Source organism: Pagrus pagrus (genome assembly GCF_965226575.1).
Source record: "Pagrus pagrus genome assembly, chromosome: 2".
Taxonomy (NCBI): Eukaryota; Metazoa; Chordata; class Actinopteri; order Spariformes; family Sparidae; genus Pagrus; species Pagrus pagrus.
In genome coordinates, this window is record NC_140186.1 from 7,671,393 (window position 1) to 7,685,717 (window position 14,325).

Consider the following 14,325-nt stretch of genomic DNA (forward strand, 5'->3'; position numbering starts at 1 on the left):
GGAAACACAGATCCTGAAGCATCTCATGAGGCATTTCATTTAGTCAGGAGATGACGAGCTTAACAGCAGGCACAGTCTTTAAATATACGGGTGTTTGCTGCAATGGCTTCTCTTTACTTGCCCCCTGAAGGTTTATGTTTTATTTCTAATAAAGGCTAACATAAAGTTTTTATGTTAGCAGAGGTGCTTCCAGATGAGGTGGTCCACCGCTACCATAAAACACTGCAGAAAACCCTGAATGTGCTGCAGCCTGCCTTGTTTTATTGAAATGTTTTATGTTTTATTCAAAAATAGGTGTTGCAGAAAAAGGAGGGTTCGTGTTATACTTGGGAGTATTGTAATATTCATCTCAATGGGGCACAAAGTAATTATCAACATGCGTCAGTGTGGGTGTGTTTGGTTTTGTAACTATGATAGTGGTATTTCTTCCTGCAGGTTAGTGATAGCGTCATGAAGTGAGGTTCTCCTACGCACATCTTAAAAGTTTAATGAGCACTTAATTGCTGTGTGTGTGTGTGTGTGTGCGCCTTGCAGGAGAAGACAAAGGAGCTGGCTCAGAAGCAAGCTCAGCAGTGAGTATCACTTTCCAACAGAATGAGAGCATGTGTGCTCATGTACTGTTTTAAAGTTTATATGTCAGTATGTCTACGTGTGTTTTACGCTCCACTCTGTGTGTGTGTGTGTGCACGTGTGTGTGTGTGTGTGTGTGTGTGTGTCTGTAGCCAGGACCCGGCCTCCCTGTCTCTGCTCAGTATCTCAGACTTGATCCCGGACCTGCAGACCATCTTCTTCTGGATGTCAAACTCCATCGAGATCCTCTACTTTATACAGCAAAGAGCCCCAGCGTACACACACAGCATAGAGACACTGCAAGGTACACACACACACACACACACACACACACACACACACACACACACACACACACACACACATTCTGAATGATGAGCGTGGAAACAAGTTGGCTGAAGAGTCATTACTCACTCTGACATACAGTAGATACAGATACAGCTACATCATCCCTCCCTCTCACCATATATCTCTTAACTACGCCTCTATCTCTGTCATCTGTGTCTAGGGTCAAAGGAGTCGTTGCTATCGGCGACCATATCAGCCAATGAGGAGGCAATGACTATCTTGGAAGAAGTGATCATGTACACTTTTCAGCAATGTGTCTACTATGTCACCAAGGTAATCTGTCACCGCGGCAACGGTGCCATCTTATTAATGAGTGAGATGGGTTTTTTTTAGTTTTTTTTTTAATCTTGTTTTTAAAACGGGGCTCGATGAATAATAACAGACCTCACTCACAGAGACGGGCTTATTGAGTTGTCTCACACACACACACACACACACACACACACACACACACACACACACACACACACACACAATGAATGACTAGATGGGGTAAGAATATGAATAAGTCAGAAACTAATCTGCAATTTCAGATCACTTCCATCATCGTGAATATGTGTTTGTGTGTGTGTGTGTGTGTGTGTGTGTGTCTCCAGGCTCTTTATGTAGTGTTGCCAGGTTTGTTGGACTGTAATCCATTCCTAGTTGACAGCTCTGAGCCATGCTGGAAAGGAGGTGTAGGGTTTCCTGAACCTGTGCGCAGGGTCCTGCAGGTAAGCACATATTTTGTATTGTAGTTCAGTTATACTACTAGTACCAGATATCTTGATAAATGATGTCTTGTTTAAAGTTCCCCATCGCCAACTCTGCTTTGGATTATCATTTGTGCATAATGTGGTCCTTCGGCCGCCTCGGTTGTATTGGGTTAAGTGAGAGCCGAACATCTAAGTGAAGTGCCAGTAAAGGAAACATAACTCTGAGTGGAGACTTTGTGTTTGTCAGTGTAGTTAACGAATATGAAGTGAAACATTATCTAAGTACGGAAGAAGACATGAGACATTTGTGGATTGATGTCAAAACAAATCAAAAATTCTGAAAATAATTTTATGGTTGACGGAGTTTTTATTTGTCTGATATTAGTCTCTGAATGTTTTATGGGACAAACAGGAAGTAGAACTTAATTTACATTTTTAAATAAATAAATAAATACATTTTTAAATAACCTGAAGGGTGAATTTTCCTCTGAAGTGACACAGTGGAGCAGACTGTTGACACCTGTCTTTATTCTGCTTCACGCAGCAAGAAAAATTGTCTCCTATGAGCTGACGAGTATCTGCAAAGGTCGAGCCAGTCAAACTCTTTCTGTCGTTTCCACATATTTTTCTATTTTAGAGCTTTTTGTTTCTTTTTCTCTTATTTGTTGGAAACTTTCTGAAATTTGCTTTAAACCCAAACTTTGTTCAAACCCACAGAATTTATTCATTTTATTTTTAATTCAAGAGACAATTGAAAAGTTTCAAAAGATACTGAAAACATCAGGGTGAACCTTTGGTGGAATTGTATACAGCAAATGTTAAAAAGCTTCAATGAAGAGGTGAAACTTGCTGATCTGGAGTATTTATGATAATATATAAAGTCTTTGTCCTTTGGACTTAAGCAACAATAGAGGCATAGACATGTCCTTTCATAACAACAGTGTGTTTGCATGTGTGTGCAGGTTTTTCAGAATGGCCAGGAGCTTTTGCAGGGCTACCAGGTCCACCCGGAGATCCAGGCTCAGATGTTTGCTTACCTCTTCTTCTTCTCCAACGTGTCACTTTTTAACCAGCTAATGGACAAAGGTAGGGCGAGGAGCACGCACGCTCACACTCTCTCATCCATTAGACCTCCCCCAGGGTTTGTACAGTTGTCGTCGAGTGTGTGTGAGAGTGTCCTTGTGTCCTTGTCAGCATTTTGACAGTGACTAACCCAGATTTGTCCTCAATGCCCTTCGCCTATCTGCATTCTGTTTCTCCCCCCTCCTCCTCCTCCTCCTCCTCCTCCTCCTCCTTGCCTTCCTTCCTTCCATCTGGCCGTCAGGGGGTGAGACAAAGAAGAGTAGAGGTGGGATTGGATGGAGGCGAGCGAGAGGAGATAGAGGATGGGTGGGGGGAAGAGGGGAAAAGGGCAGAGTGAAGGGTAAAGGGCTGGAAGGCCGCTCAGTTGTTGTGATGACCTTGCTAATAGTCTATTACCTTTTCTAAATACAGAAAACAGTCATTTACCGCCGGGTACAGCCATGTGTCCGACTACTACCCCTCCACGCCCTCCCTCTGTACCTTTAGCCACATGTATACACACTAACGCACACGCCATATGTCTTCATTAGGCGCTGGAGACAGCAGAGATCACATGTCTGGCAAAGGGAGAAGGAGAAACACCTTTATATTCATGCAGAGGCTCCCCCTGTCCCCCACCTCATCTCCACCTCCCTCTCTCCGTCTGTCTGGCTTTCTCTCCCTCTACCTCGCTCCCCTTTTCGTCGCTCATTTATATTTCTCCGCTGATGGTGTCCATGGTAACAGTGGAGCGAGTTTATAGCAGGTAACGCTGACGTTGGCACTGGGCGCTCTGCAACTCGCACAGACACACACACAAGCACTCACACTTGTTTGCTTGATATTATGGCATCTCAGGAAGGAAACCTGATCAGGGGAGTTCAAGATAACAAGATGAAATACGGTGCAGACGCTCGGCTCCATCGTGCATTTGTATGATTGTGTTTGTTTGACATCTTTCACCCTGCAAACAGATTCGAATGGATGGCTCTTTGTTGTCAGGACGGTTTGTTTGAGAGTGTACGAAGGCTCCTCTGCGTTTAAAGGGGAGTATGTGTGTATGTAAACCAGCTGCTGTGAGGCATTATGACACCTTGGTAAAGAGGTTAAGTGATGTCTCGTCTGTTTGCGATGCCTTGCACATAGATTACTGTATGCCTAGACATAAGCCTATTACAGAGGGGAGTGTGTGCATATGTGTGTGTGTGTGTGTGCATCCAAAACATATGGCAGAAAATTTGAAGGGTAATGTGTGTGTAATGTCTGCACACAATGCTGCCGGTTTATTGTCTGACTGAAGCTTCCTGTAATGTCAATTTTTTACTTCCTAATATCTGTGTCTGTAATATACTGTCGATTTTGGCTAGTGTACCTGACTGAGGCGTGTATTTGACATTAGGAAACTTTGGCTTCTTTTGTTCAATGAAAAAGTGTTTTGATTATGTTATAAAATAGATTACATTTCTTAGTAAGTGATTTTAAGAAACAAGTCCTGTAATGATTATTTTAAGGCATTTTTGTAGCAAAAATACCAAATATTTCCTTGTCGTAGCTTCTATAAATGGGAGGATGCACAACAGTTTTACGAAGTGTTCCTGAGCCCATGATTGTAATATCCTTTATACAATCGTGTGTTTCACATAGTGGTGCAAGTGACTGAGCCTTTTGAGGATGCCCCTTTCATACCCAGTCATGATACAATCCCACAACTTTCCCAGTCATTTGTTGTCGCTGTCTGAACATGTTTGAAACGGGTTGCTGGCATCAAACTCAGAATAAGCATACATTTACAAAAATCTATGAAGATGATGAGATAAGACGCTACATATATTGTCTTTGTGCTGTTTTCAACCGAGTATATTGAGTCAATTATCACGTTTTGTTTATTTTGCTTTACACAGCTTTTTTGGAATCGGGGTGGTTGTACGTGTTTGTAAGCCTGAACTCTGTTTTATTTTTCGACTGTCGGTCAAACAAAGCAGCAAGCAGGTTTTAATCTGCAGATTAATTGCAGCCCTACATAAACTAGATGACAGTTAATGGTATAATATAAACACATTTTTTGCATATAATCCCTAAATTATTACAAAAATTTAGATATCAACAAAAAATATTGCTTTGTCATCTGCATAGAAACACAGGTATCGTTAAAGGATAAGTACCGTTTTTTACAACCTGGACCTTATTTCTGGCAAAATATATGGTCATTTACTCACCCAGATAACTTTGGTGTCATTCGGCGTCGTTCGGACGAAATTAGATCCAGTGTAGCGGCGATATATCCATATAATGGGAGTAACGGGGCATCGACACACAGCCTCTATATAACACATTATCTGCCACGAAACTAGTTCATTTCATCAATATTTTGTTATGAAATGCTAGCGCTATTAGCCTCTGAGTCCGGGCTCGTCTATTGTCAACATCCGGGGTCTGTAGGCTGATCTACTACCTCTGACCTGGAAGATGTCGTCTCTGAGCTGCGCGCGCACCCGCGACAGCGCGCCTTGTTTACCTGTAGCTGCTACTGCTAGTTTGACCCCGGATGTTGATAACGGACGAGCCCGGACTCAGAGGCTAATAGCGCTAGCATATCATGACAAAATATTAGTGAAATTAACTAGTTTCGTGGCAGATAATGCGTTATATAGAGGCTGTGTGTCGCTGCCCCGTCTCTCCCATTATATGGATATATCGCCGCTACACTGGATCTAATTTCGTCCGAACGACGCCGAATGACACCAAAGTTATCTGGGTGAGTAAATGACCATATCTTTTGCTAGAAAAAAGGTCCAGGTTGTAAAAAACGGTACTTATCCTTTAACATAAAAAAATGATACTCGGCTCTAACCCAGTTGTTTGTCATTGTTTGGACCAAACCCCATTACCTCACATTGGGGGGTATTTCAAAAAGCTTAAATAGGAATTATAGCTGCGGTGAGGCAATGGAACGACAGATTGACAAACTATTGGATGCCAGCTCGGTAAATGCTAGATTTAAAGTTATCGCCTGCTTAACTTGCCACAAAACTTCCTTTCAGTTGTCTGATGTGACACAGAGAGAGAGAGGATTACACAGAGTGAGGAATGCAGCCTTGTTGCTGGTGTGTTGTGCAGTAAAACACAAACCCAGTCAGCTGAGCTCCTCTGCAGCACACCATTTGTATTCTGCGAGGAGCAGGCAGCCGCTGGCTGTTGCTATTTCAGTTTCAGTGACTTCAATATTAACTTATTTTAGAACGAACGTCTATATTGATGTACAACATACACACATGCACAGAAACGAAAAGCAATCTCTTTTTAGTCTGCCTTTCTCTCAGGCACACACACACACGCCCAAGAATAGAAATCCACTGCAGTCTCTGATGAAATATCCACTCACTTTGTGTGCGTGTGTGTGTGTGCGTGTGTGTGTGCGTGCGTGTGTGTGTGTGTGCGCAGGTCCATCTCGGGGTTGGTTCCAGCGCTCCAAGGTGCTGCAGATTCAGGCTTGTTTGCGGATGGTCATGGAGTGGGCGAGCAGGTCCGGTTTGGGACATCTGGCCGACAAATTCTTCACCAAACTCAACAGCACTGTGTCCATACTGGCCACGCCCCCACAGCAGCTCACACAGGTACCACACACACACACACACACACACACACACACACACACACACACAATCTATTACAAGCACTAATTATGTTGCAGTATTTAAAAATGAACAGAGAAGCTTACCATATTCAGATAACTTACAAGTTTAAGTGCCATTGAGATGCTCACTCATGTAGTTGCCCATCGAGCTACAACAATTAAGTCATGATCACAGGAGAGAAAACATTTTAGATCAGACTACTTTAAAATCTTCACCTGCCCCTCAGGGCTTCCTACCTGGCTGTTAAAAAAAACAAAACAAAACAAAAAGGACCCCCCTGGATTTCTACTTAATCTCTCCCTTTCCTTCTTCTCTGCCTGCAGCTGAGTTGGCGAGCTTTGTCCAGTGAGCACCCGACTCTGAAGCCCGTCCAGCTGCACCGGATTCTCACCCAGTACCAGCTCACAGCAGAGATAGGCCCCGTCCCAACATGGCAACCCAGCAGTGAGGACGAGGCATATATATACAGAACAGGTACATGTGTGAATTTGTGAGCATGAATTTATAGAGTTTATTTTTTTGTTGATCAGGTGACAGTTTAGTCTGTAGGTACAATATCTGCGGTCATATTTAAAATCTCCCTCCACTCAGAAATGTGTTTTACCTTTAACGACTTACGACGTCTTTTAGGTAAAGGTCATCCGTCATGGTTCTTGAAGACTGAGCACAAACGATTACAAATGAATGAGAATGTGAATTTGCTGCAGTCGGTGTCAGACTGCATTATTTTACATTCTGAAGGCAGTTTGCTGTTTGTGATGAGCGGACAGGATCAATATGTTTGTATGTGCAGTATCCTGCTTTTGATCCATAATTCAGGATATCACATTTACAGTAAATGGGACATGAACACGGTGATTCATATCATTGTTTACTGTGCCTGACTGGTATTATCCAGATTGTGATCGCCTGTCACGCTCTCTCATTTCTTTATTGACTGAGTTTCCTCAACAGTTGAGGATGAACCTGCTTTCGTCTGAACTTTGCTGTATTTTACAACCTTGTTGGAATTGGCTTCTCCGTCTGGCCTCTGCATGACCACTTGAATAGATGCCTATTACATTCTTGTATAATTGTGACATGATCTGAGCTTGTACCTGCACACTGGAGTTAAATGTCACAGTATCCTGTTTTTAAACTGAGTACTCCACCTGACATTTTTAGGTTTCTGAAAACCAGGATAAGAAGTTCTCTAGATTTCACTGAATGAGTTTTGAGATGTGACAGCTGCAAAACAGAAAGAGTGACAGGCTTATGGGGGATCCTGGATCAGGCCTTTAATGGTGTACGTGTGTATAGATGAGTTCACACCAGTTTGTTTGTGTCTAGTGGACCTCCTGGAGAGCTTCGAGAACCACCCTCCCATAGTGCTTCCCAGCGCCGGCTTCAGAGTGGACCTGGACAGCGAGTGTATAGAAGACAGCATCTACAGACAGCTGCTCTACATCCGCCACTACCTGTGGGGGCTGCGCACCAAGACGCAAACGCACACCAGCACTCCCAGCGTGCACACACACTCCAACGGAACCAACACAGCTGACTGGCCCGACGTTCAGGTCAGAGAAACACACACACATACATACACACTCTGTCAAATGCACACACCTAGCAGTAATCCCGGCCATGTGCCTCAGCAGCTGTGGTTGTTGAGGAGTTCCTCATAATCCCATAAATGAAAGACAAAAACCCTCTACTCCAGCCAAGCCGCACACACATACACACACTCACTCACAGAAACCTAGACATGGTTAAATCATGGTTAATCTGATTAGTCTTTAGGCTGTCTAATTAGTGGGAACGGCTGACTAGACCATAATCCCTAGTGTTACTGCACCCTCAGATGTACACATACACACAGAAACACATATACGTTCACAAATATGTCAAACGGTAAATCTGTAAAATAAAAATGGCATCTTAAGTATTTTTTAATCCGAACAAAGCTTTTTAAAATACTGCAACAACAATGTTTTTTCATTGGTTACAAGAATATACATTTCCCTTCCGTTTTCTAACCCTTGGATCCTCACTTTGCACCTCGTTCTGTCTTCTAAAGTCTTTCTTTTTCGATCCCGACACAGAGGGAGTTGTTGCCTCCGGCCCACAGCAGCCCCCGCTCTGCAGGTCCCGGGGACGAGGTGACGGCAGAGACGGGAGAGGAGAGAGGCCGGGACAGACCGCCAGGCCAATCACACACGCACAGCCTCAGAAGGAACGGCACCATCCACCACCCTCGAACAGCAAATCCCGACCCGTCCTGCCTCTTGACCCCTCCCAACACCCCGCTGTACCCAGAGGGAGGAGGGGGAGGAGGAGGGCCAATCATAGGCTCCAACACCCAGACTAACGGCTGCAGCAGCAGAGCTGTGGCAGAATGTAAAAAGACCAACGGACTCATCACCAACGGACTGGAGGGTAGGCTGAGTGACATACAGGAGGTGGACAAAATAACAGGAACACATGAGCAGTGGAGGAGATTGGACACCACGCTTGACAGTCTTCACACCAGTAGTGTTTATTTGTAGGGCTATTGCACTAAATCACAATGTGTGTAGTGTTTTTGTCATTTTGTCCACCTCGGATGTACAGTATGATTTTGAAACCTTGCAGTTAATTATACACAATCATTTTTTCATTTTGTAAAACATTGCGATGGTCAATAATACAAGATAAGATAAGCTGTACCTTTATTCATCCATCAGAGGGTAAATTTAGGTTGACACAGCAGTCAAATCTATCTTCAACTTTGTGTGCTGTGTGTCTTGTTTCTTGTTTTAGGTAAATAAATGACCTTCAAAATACGAGTGAAGGGAGGGGAGAAAGCGTCTGTGGCCATAACTGTTTAAAAACTACCATCAATTAATAGTAAAAAGGCACCCGGAGGAACTCTGCAACAAAAGATGCACAAGGCCAAACATCTTTGCTGGATTATTCAGATGACATCATCATATGCGTGTTAATAACACAATACCAATATTTAATTTTTTAATATCTTGGATATCATGAGTGTGGAGATATTGTGACACGCCTAATTCGAATAGAAATACTAATACAATAGATGGATCCGTGTGCTTATACATGTGCAAAGATGACTCGCCTCAGTGCACAGCTGCAGTAAGCAGTTGTTGTATGCAAAAACACCTGAAACCCACTGTGTGGTGGCTGTCGAGCATCAGATGGCAGGAAAATAAATTCAGCAAATAGCTGCTGGCCCGGCTAAATTTTCTCAGGAGTTGCAAGACCCAAACAGAGTCAAACAAGAGCTAATATTAAACATACATTCATCACATGAACAATGTTGCTCTCTGTCCACTGGATGTGTAAACAGACCACAACAACTTTATAAGCTGATCATATCAGTTTCACCTGTATCTGAGGTCGTCTGTCCCCCCCAGAGGCCAAAAATCGATGAATGCAGCTTTAACTCTGCACTCGCTCTTTGTACAGTTCTGTAGCAGAAACTGCAGCTCGTTGGTCGGCTCTCACACGACAGCTCTCTCTCCTCCTGTTCAGTCTTTCAGTGTATTGAGTGTGACATCTGCAGGCTCTAGACAGAAGCACATGTTTGTGTGTCAGATTAGCTGCATGCGTCTCAGTATCTGTGTGCGTGTCTTCTGCACAGTGAGACCTCTGATGTTTGTCCAGCCCCATAGCGAGACCCTTTTGTGTGTGTTTGTGTGTGTGTGTGTGTTTTTGTGGTTTTTGGGTGTCCGTGTCCTCTGCAGGGTGTATTAGTGGGTGTGAGTTTCCTTTCCCTGTATCCTCCCCTGGCGCCCCTCCCCTTCCTGATGACTTGTGTGTGGTGTTTGTAGTGGAACTGGACAAGGGACCCTACGGACTGGGCATGGGACTCATAGACGGCCTGGTGAGTAGAAAACAGAGTTCACATTTTGTCGTATACTGATGCAATGTGACCATATTTTGGGAATTACTGTTACTGAAAATAATTGTACATGTGGATGTGCCGACCAAAAAGTTGATTTATTCATTTGTGCTATCATCTAGTTACGGATGCTTCACAGGAGTTAAAGTTGTTGACACTACATCGACAATCATATCAACTTAAAACTACATTATAATGTGTTTAAATTTTTTTTTTTTAAGTTTTGCCTCTCAGCCATCTAACATTTCCCTCGTGAAACAATTATGTGGACAAAAAAAGGGTTTTTATCATTCTTTCCAATTACTCTGACACAGTTTTAAACTTGTTTAATTGTTCTTTTGACAAAGCCTAACATAACATATGTTAAAGCATTATCCCAGTATTACAGCACTCTGATAAAAGTAAGTGTCATATCACAATCTTGTTGTTGTGCAAGTGGAAATTCACAGTGAGGAGTCCTGATATACAAAAGTAATGTCAAAATATCAAACCTTAGCGACTTGACGTAGAACAAAGGTTATACTGTTGATGAGGGCTACTCAAAGTGGGGCCTGCAGGCCAACGTTCATCATCCCCCAAAGCTACACCACCATTAAGTTTCAGTTTGGGCATCCCTACAGTTGATCCTTACGTTTCAGGTGTCCTGTCGAAGTTTTAAGAAAACGCCTGCCAGCTATTTAGAAACCAAAACAGTGGTATTTTAATTGGCTCCACCAGATGCTCAGCTAAATAATGGACACACTCACACACACTGGACATACTCTAACACTTGTCCCTCCTGCAGCACACTCCCCTCAACGCTCCAGGCATTTACATCCGGACTCTGATCCCTGACGGTCCTGCTGCCTCCGACGGCAGACTGAGGATCGGAGATCGCATCCTGGCTGTGAACGGGACCAGTCTGATCGGAGCAGACTACCAGAGGTACAGACGACGCTCTGCTGCTGTTTGTGACTAACAGTGTGCTGGTGGAGATAAATGATACTACTGAGTGATATTGACATTGATGGCAGAGTGAGCACTCTTCCCACAGTGTTAACTATACCCATGGCTGTCAGCCTCTCGACTCAACTGATTACTTTGATTGATTGATTCATCCTCACTCTGTCTCTGCTGAGCTTCACGTAACTGGACTCCTGTCTTTCTCCCCCCTACTTCCTCCTGTGTGCTCCTCGCAGCGCGGTGGATCTGATTCGTCTGGGAGGAGGTCGCCTGCGTTTCCTGGTAGCCAAATCCGACCCCGACGTCTCGGAGAAGATTAGTGCCTCCTCCTGCTGACCGCCTCTGAGGCAGGACAGCGAGACGACGAGGGATACAGATGTGTGCGCTGGTGAACAGGGTACACACAAACACACGCCCCCACGCGTCCATACGCAACATGAAATATGAATGTGAAAACTACAACAGCACAAAGCCAAGCAATCAAACTGGAGATAACGCTCCACGACTCCTCTCCACAGCTGCCAGACCTGCTTCACCTCATGCTGACTCCTACTGGGTGTGTGTGACAGACAGAATCCGTAACCCACGGCGACATCAAAGGAGTACGCTGCGAGGAAAGTTGCCTAATTAATCAGCGTTTGAGGTGGGCGAGGTCTAACCAGCCAGTATGCAGTCTGATGTGGTTTAAAGCACAGGAGATCCTCTCCCGTCAGTCCTTGGAGCGTGTGCGCACACTGGACTTTTTCCACCCGTTTTTAGAACAATTTGTATTAGTAATTAAGACATTAAGTAGCATGGTTACATAGCTACCCACCTCTCAGACAAACGTACAATCCTAAAAGCATCTGCAGTCAAACATCTTGCGACAGCCTCAGTGAACGCGGGATGTCTTACACTTTGCTTTTAGAGTGGAATGTTTTATAGTCCTGTTTGTCAGTAGCTCCCAAAGCACTACCACCTTCTGCTCGAAAAACAATCGTGTATGAATGTTGACTTTTGTACTGGAAGAGGCCGAGGAAGCCAACTCAAGAATGTCAAGACACACACAGCCCAGCTCATTGAACCTCATCTCTGGACTTTTACCTCCTAAAAACAGGCGAACTCTTAATGCACAGGGGATGTGCAGCCGTTAATTAATCACCGGATCATAAATGCTTCACTCCAGAGGTTCTGATGCACAATCCTGGCATGTACAAACCACATTTTTTTTGTTGTGAATATTTGCTGTACGTATCTGGCTATTAAGAGGTGTAAATAGTCGTTTGTAAATATTTAACACTTGGTCTCGTATTGTTCGGACATTCAAAAGAGAAACTGCATTTGGGGAACTACTCGATCGTAAACACTGAAACCTCCTGATGGAAAAAAAGGAACCGTTTTCTAGAATGAGAGAAATATGCTGTAGTCATGGGTTGTGTTTTTAAATTGAAATGTTATTAGTTTCAAGTTTTATGAACATGTATATAACTCATGCACATCGCGTCATTGGCTGTACTTTTGCTGAAAGGGTAACTCCACCCAAAATTACAAAAACTTTATTATTTTACTTCTCGTGGTATTGAGCATTAGCAGATATTTGTTTTTTAAGTTGAGCTTTAAGGTTCTTGTATGCGAGATTTCAGCCTCCGACACAGTACAATAGAATAAGGCTGCACAATATATCGTTTCAGCATCGACGTCACAATGTACACGTGCCATAGTCACATCGCAGGACCTGCAATGTCAAGCACGGCAAATTAACTCAGCTTTTTCACAGTTTCGATGTTTTTTTGTTTTGTTTGCAGCACTTGATAAATATTAACAACGTCAGTAGTTTTTCTACCAGTCAGTGGTTGTAACCATGGTGACTTCTGCCTACTGTGACATCATGTGCATAGCCTCTAATAATGAGCTTTTCAAGTTATCTGCTGAAAATTCCTGTACCTTTTTATAAAATATGTCGACGTCAGGTGTTTTCCCCCATATCAGGCAGCCCTAAATGAAGGTGAATGGAAATCTGTTTGCGGCTGTTTACAGTACTGACAAATCACATTTTAAAAAATTCAGTGGCAGTTGTCTTCAGTCTGCTGACCTCTAAGATTTTTAAAAAAGGACTATTTTTTGATAGAAAGTAGAACCAGTGAATCACTGCGAGATCCGGATTATCCAGAGTAACAGGGACATTTTCTCTTGAAAGAATATGTTGATGTTTTTTTAAAAGTAAATTTTCAATACTGCCCAAAACCACAACTTTACATCAACTTCCATCATACTGGGGTAGAAGCAGAAATCTCAGAGGCATATCTAAAAATCTAGACAAGTAAAACCAAAGCTACCTGCTTAGCTAGATACCTGACAGAACATGTTTTATGTAATTTGGCTGTACTTACCCTTTAAGGAGGAGGTTCGGCTCGAACACTAACAGGTCACCTTGTATAAAGCCCCCATTTCAAAAGGGAAAAAAGCTATGCTAATCAGTTTTATGCTGCCTGGCCTTCAGTTCTGACCTCAGCTCTGTAGAGCTCCCCTGGGACGCTCTGGATCACCATCTCAGGGGCAGTGACCCTCTGCCAGCCTGTGATCAGTCCCTCTGCGGAAAGAGGAACCGTCACACAGCTGCAGATAGAGATGTTCACTCACTCCCCGAGTAGAGCGAAGCCAGGAGGAGGCTGTCACACAATGTACCGAAGGAGTGCAGGGCAACTGTGTTTGACGTTTACTGGGGCTGCAGATATGATTATTTTCATTATCGCTGAATCAGTCTGTAAAATTTTACAAAAATGCTCAGCCTGTTTTGTCAAGCGAAAGTCCAAACCTCAAAAAAGGAGAAGTATCAAACCCACATACTGTTCTGTAATACTGACTTATTATATCAGCGTTAATGTTGACAACAATGTTGGTTATTGTTCCTGTTATTGACACAATGATACAAATGTCAGTCTTAACATCGTTTCTTTTTTTCCATCAGCTTTTGTTTTGCTCTCAACTTTTGATTCTGTTCATTTCCTTGCAGTAACATTTTGGTCCATTTCAAGGTTTGTATGACATTGATCTCATGCATGTCTCTTCTTCTCTGTTCATTATTTATACTGTTAAAGAAAAAAAAAAAAGATTGTACTGAAGAATAAAGATTGTTGGATACTTGCATTTCTCTGCTTAGAAACCAAATGTAAACAGCGACTTGCGGTGTGGAGTCAGAGAGGACAAAGAA

The 14,325-nt window shown here is 43.2% G+C and overlaps 1 protein-coding gene across 1 annotated transcript in view; it reads left to right on the forward strand.

The window, feature by feature from the left end:
* radil (Ras association and DIL domains) overlaps positions 1-14,261 on the forward strand; it is a 28,463-nt gene extending 14,202 nt beyond the window's left edge. Inside the window, exons 10-21 of the mRNA XM_084345374.1 lie at positions 535-572; positions 723-874; positions 1,079-1,191; positions 1,515-1,631; positions 2,576-2,699; positions 6,117-6,289; positions 6,634-6,784; positions 7,640-7,866; positions 8,392-8,725; positions 10,036-10,175; positions 10,978-11,117; positions 11,372-14,261. Of these exons, the coding sequence (XP_084201500.1) occupies positions 535-572; positions 723-874; positions 1,079-1,191; positions 1,515-1,631; positions 2,576-2,699; positions 6,117-6,289; positions 6,634-6,784; positions 7,640-7,866; positions 8,392-8,725; positions 10,036-10,175; positions 10,978-11,117; positions 11,372-11,471 (1,809 nt within the window). The 3' untranslated portion in view covers positions 11,472-14,261. The remainder of the gene's footprint in view (positions 1-534; positions 573-722; positions 875-1,078; positions 1,192-1,514; positions 1,632-2,575; positions 2,700-6,116; positions 6,290-6,633; positions 6,785-7,639; positions 7,867-8,391; positions 8,726-10,035; positions 10,176-10,977; positions 11,118-11,371) is intronic.
* The last annotated feature ends 64 nt before the right edge of the window (positions 14,262-14,325 follow it).